General features: G+C 45.8%; 1 protein-coding gene across 1 annotated transcript; it reads left to right on the plus strand.

The window, feature by feature from the left end:
* Positions 1–4,419: 4,419 nt before the first annotated feature.
* On the plus strand, positions 4,420–8,072 carry LOC140427329 (tumor necrosis factor ligand superfamily member 6-like). The gene is made up of 4 exons (XM_072512885.1): positions 4,420–4,719; positions 4,811–4,850; positions 5,343–5,399; positions 7,232–8,072. Exons 1-4 carry the CDS (start codon positions 4,483–4,485, stop codon positions 7,633–7,635), a joined length of 738 nt encoding a protein of 245 aa, XP_072368986.1. The 5' UTR covers positions 4,420–4,482; the 3' UTR covers positions 7,636–8,072.
* Positions 8,073–11,472: the final 3,400 nt, after the last annotated feature.

The following is an 11,472-nucleotide window of genomic DNA, read 5'->3' on the forward strand; positions in this document are numbered from 1 at the left end:
TCGCCATTTTAAATCGGGGTTTGGCCATTCTAATCGGGCGTTAGCCATTTTACATGGCTACACTATGGAGACAGCATGGAATTTAAAACCAGCAACCAGCTAATCTCTAAAATCTAGAATGGCTCAGCAGCACAGCAGGATTTTTTTGTTTAAGTTGGGAGAGCTCAGTGAGGGGACATGCCCTTTATGCAGTGAACCATTATGATTTAAAAAGATAAAAAAGAAAAGTGTTAAAAAAAAAAAGAGTAGGGTTGAGGTAATACCAAGGTTTAAAGATCTGAATATTGCAGGAGAATGGGAAGACAATGAGGAAGAAAGAGTTCCAGTTCTGAATTACACTTTAACCCTGAAAGAATTGCTTGTCGATGGTAGATCGTGTACTTTAGACTAAGGCACATGGTTATGTCCTCAGGCTCTTTTGTTATGGGCCAGGGTTTAGAGAACCTCAAAGTGTAGCATGAAGTTCACCTGCCCCACAACTTTTAATAGATTGTGGAATGGGGAGCACACGGCCCACTCTACAGGTGTAGTACAGCAGAAATGGAAAAGTATTTTTTAAAGCAAAACAATGTTTATTCTATGAACTTAAGTTAGCCCTTTTAAAACATACAGTGAACATCTTAGCAACCAGCAATTCAAATACATCCCCCAAAGAATACAACACTAAGTAATCCTTAATAACTTCCCAAACAGCATCTAGAAGACAAAAGAAACACCTTTTAACAGAAGCACATGGTTTACATTCACTACTGAGAACATTTATAATTCTGAATTCACCAAATGATCAAGAGTTAGTCTTTTAGGGCAGAGAGATCAACAGTACACATGCTCTGTCTGGCTTCAGCTCCAATACAGAAAACAAAACTAAAACACACCCTGTGGCAAACAGCCTAAAATGAAAGTAAAAAGCTGACAGACAGCCCAGCTCCACCCTCACTCTGACATCACTGATAAACATCCATTTCTTAAAGGTACATTTATTAAACACCCATTTCTTAAAGGCACTCTCACATGACACTTTAAACACTATATTCAACTGATGAGGTAAAAGCATGATCTCTACCATCTCAAAGGCCAATGTGGGCGGAAGCTGCATGGGAACGCTACCAACAGTAAACTCTCCTCTCAGTCACATGCCATCCTCATTATATCACTGCCCCTTCATCATCGCAGGGTCAAAATCCTTAAACTCCCTTTCAATAGCACTGCCGCTGTACCTATGCTTGAAGGACCTGAGCGGTTCAAGGAGGTATGTCACTACCATCTTCACAAAGGAAATTGTGGGTGGACAATGAAATGCTGGCTTCCAGCGATGCCCACAACCCATGAATGCATAATAAAAAACTGTTCTGTCCAATACTTATTTCTGAATCAACATCAGTAAAACAGATTATCAGGCCGTTTATTTCATTGCAGTATGTGGGACTTGCACAATGACTACAAACAAGAAAGCACCTCATTGGTAGTGAAGTTCCTTGTGATGAATTGAGATCCTGAAATAAATGTAAGCTTGCATCAAGGAGCCCTAGCAAAACTGAAGTCAATGGATATCAAAAACAAAAATTCTCCACTGATTGGAATCATCATACCTAGCACAAATAAAGATGGTTGTGGTTGTTGGAAGTCAATCATTTTAGTCTCAGGACATTGCTGCAGGAGTTCCTCAGGATAGAGTCCTAGGCCCAACCATCTTCAGCTGCTTCATCATTGTCCTTCCTTCCATCATAAGATCAGAAGTGAGGATGTTTGCCAATAATTGCACAATGTTCAGTGCTATTCGTGACTCCTTAGATACTGGTGCAGTCTATTTCCAAATGCAGCGAGACCTGGGCAATATTCAAGTTTGGGGTAAGTGGCAAGTAACGTTCGCACCACACTAGTGCCAGGTAATGACCATCTTCAACAAGAGAGTATCTAACCATCATCCCTTGAAAATCAAAGACATTACCATTGCTGAATCCTCCACTATCAACATCCTGGGGGTTACTATTGATCAGAAATTGAACTCCCCAAATAAATACAGTAGACACAAGTGCAGGTCAGAGGCTGGGAATCCTGCAGAGTAACTCACCTCCTGACTCTCCAAAATCTGTCCACCATTTACAAGACACAATTCAGGACTGTGATACTCTTCATTTGCCTGGATGAGTGCAACTCCAACAATATTCAAGAAGCTCAACATCATCCAGGAAAAAGCAGCCAGCTTGATTGGCACTCTATCCACCACTTTAAATATTCACTCCCTCCACTACTGACACACAGTGGCAGCAGAGAGTACCATCTACTGGATGCACAGCAGCAACTCACCAAGGCTCCTTAGGCAGCACCTCCCAAACCTGTGTGATCTCTATCACATAAAAGAATAAGGGAAGGTCATGGATGTGAACACCACCATCTGCAAGTTCCCCTCCAAGTCTCTCACCATCCTGGATGTTTGAGCTGAACTTCAAAACCTGTCCCTGCAATAGGCGGGCCAGTGGATTACCTAGCCCTTGGAGAGATTACTGAAGGAGAGTTCATCATACGCTGTAGGAAAAATTAGGGGCAGCACGGTAGCATTGTGGATAGCACAATTGCATCACAGCTTCAGGGTCTCGGGTTCGATTCCGGCTTGGGTCACTGTCTGTGCGGAGTCTGCACAACCTCCCCGTGTGTGCATGGGTTTCCTCCGGGTGCTCCGGTTTCCTCCCACAGTCCAAAGATGTGCAGGTTAGGTGGATTGGCCATGATAAATTGCCCTTAGTGTCCAAAATTGCCCTTAGTGTTGGGTGGGGTTACTGGGTTATGGGGATAGGGTGGAGGTGTGGACCTTGTGTAGGGTGCTCTTTCCAAGAGCCGGTGCAGACTCGATGGGCCGAATGGCCTCCTTCTGCACTGTAAATTCTATGAAATCTATGAAACTGTCACCTTGTCTTTTGTGTAACTGAGCCATGCAACAGACCTATATCGCAGTGCCTTCATTGTCACTGGGTTAAAATCTGGCAACACCCTTCTTAACAGCACTGTGGGTGTACCTACATCAAAGTGACTGCAGCAGTTCACGAAGGCAGCTCACCACCACCTTCTCAAGAGCAATTAGGGATGGGCAATAAATTCTGGTCTAGCCAGCGGTGCCCACATCCCAAGAACAATTACATTGAAAGAAAGATGTTTTTTTTTCTTTTTAATTAATAATGTGCCGACTATGTTTATTTACCTATTTGAAAAAATTGGTTATTAACATTGAGGGGGATATTTCTTCTTTTGAATAAAATTTTTTTTTTTTAAGAGTACCCAATTAATTTTTTCCAATTAAGGGGCAATTTAGAGTGGCCAATTCACCTACCCTGAATATCTTTTATGGTTGTGAGGGTGAGACCCAAACAGACATGGAGAGAATGTGAAATTCCACACGGACAGTGACCCGGGGCCAGGATTGAACTCAGGCCCTTGGTGCTGTGAGACAGCAGTGCCAACCGCTGCGCCACCGTGCTGCCCCAAAGTGGAATAATTCAAGAAAGACACTGTATATTGGGTTACCGTAAATTTTTTCTTTCTTTATTTTTTCTTTATAATTTTAGAGTACCCAATTAATTTTTTCCAATTAAGGGGCAATTTAGCGTGGCCAATCCACCTAGCCTGCACATCTTTGTGCTGTGGGGGCGAAACCCACGCAAACACGGGAAGAATGTGCAAACTCCACATGGACAGTGACCCAGGGCCGGGATTGAACCTGGGACCTCGGCGCCGTGAGGCTGCAGTGCTAACCACTGCACCACTGTGCTGCTCTGTGTTACTGTTAATTAATTCACAGGAAGGGCAATTCATGAGGCAATCACCTCACACCAGGGCATTTGGAGGCAGGAAGGGGTAACGTTTGATAGTGCAATGCTCAGTCCACTGTGGGATGTATTTTTTAAACTATCCTGCAGTGTCAAAGAGAGCGAGGAATCAAACAATAACCCCCCAATTAGAAGTGTTGTTGTGTCAGATTGGTCCATTTACATATCCCCCTCTGCTTCCCTCACCCAGCAAAGCCCGTTCCTGATAATGCAGTACTAATTGTGTGGTCAGGCTGCAAAGGACATGTTGAGCTCCGACATTTGAACTACTACCTGCTGTGTGTATCAATATGATTTGCGACGTCTTATTGACGCGTCTAAAGCCACACATGGCTTCAGGCAGCGATTGCAAAAAACAGCTTAGGCACAAACCACAATGCAGATGTAATCAGACGATAAAACACACGCGTTTTTCTGAAGTAACGCTTGGAAACGTTTGGTCGGCTGTTATCACACTTCAATCAAAAGGGGGTGTGTGTCACACACAGACTGGCTTATCACTATAAAAACCCAGCCTGGGCATTTCAGCAGAACTTCAAAGCCTGGTCTGTGGTACGTGAGCCAGTGGATTACTCCGCTCGTGAAAAGACTACCGAAGGGGAGATCACTGCACGTCGCAGGAACTCCGGAACCGTGGGCTTGTCTTCTGTGTAACTGCACCATGCAACAGAACTATCTATATCCACAAGTGTATATGGTGGATGGCAGTCCAAACCTCAATCCATATGTGCCTCCACCAGCCTGGGCACTGCCCACATTGAAGAAAAAGAGAAAACTGGATTGGAGGACTGTGGGCACCATTCTACTTCTGAACCTGGTTCTCCTAGCACTGGCGGGGCTGGCTCTAGGGACAGTCTACTTACTCGAGCTTCAAAAGGAGATCCAAGAAATGAAACAGGTACATCCCCACATTGAATAATGGAAGGTGGGAGAAATAAGCAATTGAGATCAGAATCTTCAAACTAATTTTTTTCCCCCCTTTTTATCAGGATAATGGAGGCAAGGGTCCTGTTGCAGAGAAGATTATTGGTGAGTACGAGATAATTTAATGCAAATATGCGATATTTCATAAGTAGGAGGTGAACATCCAGCACATGTACTTCTATTACCTCTTGGGACCCTTGGCACACATTAGAGGATTAATTTTATGCTTTAGGAGGGGACCAGACAATCGTGAAATTCTGAAGAGAATAATAATACAAGAAAGACAATGTGCAACAAGCATCAAGCTGAATGGAAACTAACAGAGGGAATATGGCAGCCACATAGACACTTACTTTGGTGTATTTTTGAATGGGTGGGAGTGTGGAAAATGCTGGTTTGATTTCACTTCTTGTAACCTGGCATTGGACTGAGATTCGCAAGTAGTGTCCTTTTACATTCAATTTGTTGATTCGGTCAAGCTAACTGACTCGCAAAAGAAAACTTGCCAGTAAATGAGCTTGTGTTCGTTTGGACTATCATGTTCTAGGCTGCTCTGTCATTTATTGCTCGGCATTCATTTCTTGCATCTTTTGATAGGAGCTCAAAACTTTACAAAGCCACCCAAGGACCTCAGAACAGCAGCACACCTCACAGGTCAGTAACTCAGAATCGTTACGCGGGAAGAGTCGATTAGATGAATAATGAAGGGAATGTGATGGTGGGGGTGGGGGAGGGGGTGGTGGTGGGGGAGGGAAAGAGACAGAAATGGGAATAAAGTCAAATGTGCAGAGAAGCAAAAATAGGTCAAACAAGGTGGTGAATCCAAATGGGAAGATGGGAGGTGGTGGTGGGGGGTTGGGGTGGAGCTGCAGCATCAGGGGAAGGAAAGCAAAGCAGATTTGATGGCAGCAAACCTGTAAAAATAAGGAGTAAAATATAGAGTAATTATTTTAAAGATCACCATGAATGGATTGAATCAGTGTTAGATTGAGCTGCTTGTCTAATAGTGGACACAGGCGTTCAATCAGAATGCAGCAAACAAAAGGTATTTTGTTTGTCCTTGGATTTGTGCAGCATGGGGCAACAGCAGTGCCCCCTGTACTCAGGAATTGTCTGAGGAAAGGTTACGGACGTTAGATTGGTTCGCACCAGGAGAGGGAGGTACCTGGGTGTCTGATTGGAAGTTTTCAAAATGATAAAGAAGGATTGATAAGGTTCATCCAAACTTTGCATGTTAACAAAAACTTCAAGCACTGGGGGGCAGCATCATTTAAGAGTCAGAAAATTAAGGTTTCACAGAAGAGAGAAGCAATCATACGGACCAAGCTGTAAGGGAAGGTCATTGAGCCTTATAATAAAATCTGATTGAACAGGTAACTAGATATATTTCTGGTTAGTGTGTGAGGGGACTGAGGGATAATGGTGAGAAGGAAGTTGGACTAATCTCAACAAAGGATGCATTTCCCGTTCCGAGTCTTCTTAAGTCTGAGGCTCTCCAAAATCAGACACCCATTCTACATAATTAAAATCAATAGGTGTAGTATTGCTAAGTTGCCACTAGATGTCACCAAAGCAATTAATAATGTGCTGTATCTATACATATATTACTGTCACAGCATATCAGCTCTCCAACTCTTCTCAATCTTGATTCCTTGAATCTGCTATTAGACTTCTGAAAATTATAACTTTAGAAAGCCTGAACGCACTTGTTTTGCATCAATTTACATTTTAAGTATCAACTTTCTTTAGATATGAGAGAAGATAAGGAATGTATGTGCTTGCTCACAAGTATAATGAATACAATTTCCCATTAATTATAAAATGAATGGGATGTTAGTTTACCAGAAAGTTGGGTTTAATTTACTGGCCTGTGATTTAGTGGAACTGAAGATGCACAGCTTCCATATCCATTGGAATTAGAAATTATGTTATATTTAAAATTCCATTCACTGTAATATAATAATCATTACCAAGTATCTGCCTGAGTAGACACATTGGTTTCAAGCATTCAGTCCCTGTCATCCTGGTCACTCATGTAATAGGAGTATTCCAAGTAACTTAAAGTTGAGAGTTCAGTGCACATTGTGTTTAGCCCACATTCTGTAGTTTGGGCCTGGAATGCACTGTCTGGAAGCATGTTGGAGGCAGGTTCAATCGAGGCATTCAAGAGGATATTCGATGATTCAGGGTGGGATGTTCTGTCCCCCCCCCCCCCCACAGTATTGGATGGCGGTGAGGTTTTTCAGTCCCGCGTTGTCAACAGGTGTTTTTCGTTGTTGGCGGCAGGGGTTCGCCATCTGAAAGATCCTGTCAGTGGGAGCGGCCAGAAAATGTTGGTCGATAGAATGGCACTAAGTCGTGATACTCATTTAGAGGGCCAGCATGGACACAATGGGCCAGATGGCTTCCTTCTGTGCCGTAACAATTCTGTGATTCTATGAAGTCTGGTTGTTTGTTAATCTTTATTTGCAATGATTTTATTGCAGGGGATTCAATCGCCGCAGGTTCCAACCCACTCATGTGGGATGATCAGAGAGGACATGCCTTCACCAGGGGCATCCTGTACAAAGACAGAGGCCTAGTCATCAACGAAGCTGGAATTTATTTTGTTTACTCCAAGATTTATTTCAGATCACACTTGTGTGACCATAAAAAGAACTTAGAGCACATTGTGTTCAAACGAACGGACCGTTATCATAAAGACTTGATTCTAATGGAAACCAAGAAAACAAACTATTGTTCTGTGAATCAAAATGGATGGGCTACAAATAGTTATCAAGCGGGAATAATACACCTTTTGAAAGGTGAATCAATTTACGTCAATGTGTCAGATTCAAGGCTAGTTGACTTTGCTGAGTCCAAAACTTTCTTTGGATTGTATAAGCTTTAATTCACATTGCTAATTTATATATTATTGAAAAGCTGAAAGAACTCTATTTAAAAATAAATTTAAAGTACACTCATGTCCCAAGCACCACCATTTAAAATCTTTAGGTTTTGTTTCATCCAAGGGTCCAAAATGTTGGGCGAGATTCTCCAACCCCCCGCTGGATTGGAGAATCGCCGCGGGCTGGCGTGAATCCCGCCCCCGTCGGTTGCCGAATTCTCCGGCACCAGATATTCGGCGGGGGCGGGAATCGCACTGGTTGGCGCCCCCCCCCGCGATTCTCCGGCCCGAATGGGCCGAAGTCCCGCTGCTAAAATGCCTGTCCCGCAGGTGTAGATTAAACCACCTACCTTACCGGTGGGACAAGGCGGCGCGGTGGGCTCCGGGGTCCTGGGGGTGGCACGGGGTGAACTGGCCCCGGGGGTTGCCCCCACGGTGGCCTGGCCCGCGGTCAGGGCCCACCGATCTGCGGGCGGGCCTGTGCCGTGGGGGCACTCTTTCCCTTCCGCCTTCACCACGGTCTCCACCATGGCGGAGGCGGAAGAGACGGGAATGCCGTCAGCGGCCGCTAACACTCCCACGCATGCGCCGCCCGGAGATATCATTTCCGCGCAAGCTGGCGGGGCGGAAATTCGTCCGCCGCTGGCCTAGCCCCTTAAGGTTGGGGCTCAGCCCCCAAAGATGCAGAGCATTCCGCACCTTTGGGGCGGCGCGATGCCCGACTGATTTGTGCCGTTTTGGGCGCCAGTCGGCGGACATTGCGCCGATACCGGAGAATTTCGCCCGTTATTTCCTAATTGAAAACAGACTTGAGAAGGCGATGCACCTTGATATTCCATTGCATTTTCCCAGTGGATAAAACTGTTCTCCTCCCTCCTAACTCCACCACCTTGGTACCTCCCCAGTGGCCCAGCCTGAGAACGAATATTTGCCCTGTGAGGTTAAATAGTGGGTGGACGAGGTACGGAGTGAAAAGTAAATCGTAAATAATTCCACAGATTCATACAATAATGCATTATCATAGAATCATAGAATTTACAGTGCAGAAGGAGGTCATTCGGCCAATCGAGTCTCCACCGGCCCTTGGAAAGAGCACCCTACCTAAGCCCACACCTTCACCCTATCCCCGTAACCCAGTTGCCCCACCTAACCTTTTTGGGCAATTGATCATGGCCAATCCACCTAACCTGCACATCTGTGGTCTGTGGAAGGAAACCAGAGCACCCGGAGGAAACCCACGCAGACACGGGGAGAATGTGCAAACTCCGCACAGACGGTGACCCAAACCGGGAATCGAATCTGGGTCCTTGGAGCTGTGAAGCAACCATGCTAACCACTGTGCTACCTTGCCGCAAAAGAGGCAACACTTGTAGAGTGAGCTGGTACAGTGATGCACTGCGATGCCACATATTGCCCTTCTGACTATTGTCTCTTGACCCATCAGCCTTGGCAGGCAGATTGTAATATGCAGCAAATCGCAACTGATTGGATATGTTATAATCACATGCTTGCACATTAGTTAAAATCCAACGAAAATATACATGCAACAAATAGGACTGTGCGAACATGGGAGAAGATCATTCTGCGTCTCCCTCACAATTAAATTTGGAACATAGCCCTTGACATGTGACAAACCTCTTGGCTGTAACAATGATTTCATCGTTTCTCCAGCCTGCTTAAGTTAGGTTTGAGTGCAAATGGAATTGGCTGTGTTATGCAATGCAAATTTATCCCAGCGAAATGTAGAGAGGCTTTGCCTGAGAAAGTGTACTGTTGTATATGGATTGTTTGTTGCAATACAGATATGTGGTTCTTCTGTGTGAATAAGTACCTGTGACAGCAAAGCATGTCCAATTGGACAGACCCTTTGATTTTATGTCACTTTAAAACACAGCACACTATGGTAATCAATTTATGATTGTTTTTTTGTGCAATAATAACTTCCTCAATGACAATTGTAGAATGTAAATCCTAGATTTGTTTATTTTAATATAAGGCAAATTATTTATGAATAAAACTCAATTTTGGAAAAAGAAATGCTATTGAAATGAAACATCTGTGCTTAGGAATCTATTGGCATACTTTTTGTTTCCTTTTGAATGGGGATGCAATATCCTAATTTATTTTCTTCCCTTTTAAAAGTAACTTTGTAGAAGTCACTCTGAGCTATGGAGCATCTTCAGCCCAAAATAGGGATGTCTCAATGTGCTCTTCGGGCCAGGAGAGTAGGTTAGAGGTATGATAACATCTTGTCCCTTTTCCCTGTTCTGCCCCTTGCATCCCAGTGAAAAATGCCACAGCTTCCGGTGGCGGCTATGAAGGAGTAAGTCGCACATTTGGTGGCTCCCGCTATGGTCGGACTTTTGGACCTTTCCCCCGGACTTTTTTCCAGTTTTAAATGGTAAATTCGAAGGCTGAGGCAACTGGGCACCGTTTCCACGTATCGGTGAATGGAGAAAAGAACCAGAAGTGTACGAAACGGCAGAAATAGGTGTGGTAGTCTGTGTAGAGGTATTACTGTACCTGGTAATGCTGGAACACCATTGGTAGATACTGTATGTTTCCTATTGGTCAAGCTGTATGGTAGCTCCGCCCTGCAAGGTGGGGTATAAGAGCCCGTGCCGCCCCAGCAGCCTTCTTTCTGAACCTGAGCTGCTGGGGGAAACATCTAGCTTATTAAAGCCTTCAGTTGGACTACAACCTCGCTTTAGTGGTCATTGATCGTGCATCAATTTAATAAGCTAGATTTAAAAGGATGGAGCTCCGAATCAAGCCGGAGTGTCTGCAACTCAGCCCCCACGCGGCGAACCCAGTGGCAACCTTCAAGCACTGGCTGGCGTGTTTTAAAGGATATCTCGGAACGGCCGAAAACACACCCACGGGAGAACAGAAATTGCAAGTCCTGCACTCGAGGGTGAGCTCGGAAATTTACATCCTCATTGAGGACGGGGACGATTTTGATGCAGCAATGGAGCTACTAAAAGGCATTATATTCGCCCCGTAAACCAGGTCTACGCCCGACATCTGTTAGCAACGAAGCGACAAATCCCTGGGGAATCACTGGAACAATTCTACCGTGCGCTCCTGCTGTTGGGGAGAAACTGCAGCTGCCCGCAGGTTTCGGCGAGCAACCACACAGAACTCTTGATCCGGGACGCTTTCGTGGCAGGTATGCTGTTCTCCCAAATCCGCCAGCGATTGCTGTAAAAAGACATCCTAGGCCTCAAGGAGGCATGGGCCCTTGCAGGCTCCCTGGATGTGGCCTCCAGGAACGCCCACGCTTACGTTCCCGACTGCGCGGCAGCCCCCTGGGCAGCGTGGAACCCCTCCGCAGCCGACCCCGAGACATCCTCCATCCCCCCACAAGCTTGTGCTGCAAGACGGCGTAGCAACTCCGGAGGGCCCCGCTGCTACTTTTGCAGGCAGGCGAAGCACCCCCGGCAGCGCTGCCCGGCCCGCGCATCCACCTGCAAGGGATGCGGTGAAAAGGGCCACTTCGTGGTGGTATGCCAGGCCCCTGCGGTCGCCGCGGTCTCCGGCAGCGAATGTGGACCGCCACCACAAACCTCTCCACGGTCCCCATGCGACCAGCGGGCGCCGCCATCTTCCTCCTCCAGGGCCACGTGTGGCCCCCGGGTGCCGCCATCTTGTCCCGCGGACGCCATGTTCGATGGATGGGCTCTGTTCTCTCCTCGTCCACCCAGCTAATCAAAAAATCTTCCTGGCCTCCGGTTCCCACTCAGTAGAGATAAAGGTGTTTTGTGTAGCAAATTTCACAGTCCAGGGAAGGGAGTTTAAAAATTACCGGCTCTACGTCCTTCCCCACCTCTGCACGGCCAC

This window comes from Scyliorhinus torazame, chromosome 7 (assembly GCF_047496885.1).
Source record: "Scyliorhinus torazame isolate Kashiwa2021f chromosome 7, sScyTor2.1, whole genome shotgun sequence".
In the NCBI taxonomy this organism is placed as follows: Eukaryota; Metazoa; Chordata; class Chondrichthyes; order Carcharhiniformes; family Scyliorhinidae; genus Scyliorhinus; species Scyliorhinus torazame.

What these genes read in the sequence shown, in the direction of transcription:
- LOC140427329 (XM_072512885.1), top strand. Translation starts at nt 4,483, where the DNA reads ATGCAACAGAACTATCTATATCCACAAGTGTATATGGTGGATGGCAGT. An exon ending in AGATCCAAGAAATGAAACAG is followed by an intron (nt 4,720 to 4,810) that starts GTACATCCCCAC and finishes CCTTTTTATCAG; the next exon opens with GATAATGGAGGCAAGGGTCC. An exon ending in TGTTGCAGAGAAGATTATTG is followed by an intron (nt 4,851 to 5,342) that starts GTGAGTACGAGA and finishes ATCTTTTGATAG; the next exon opens with GAGCTCAAAACTTTACAAAG.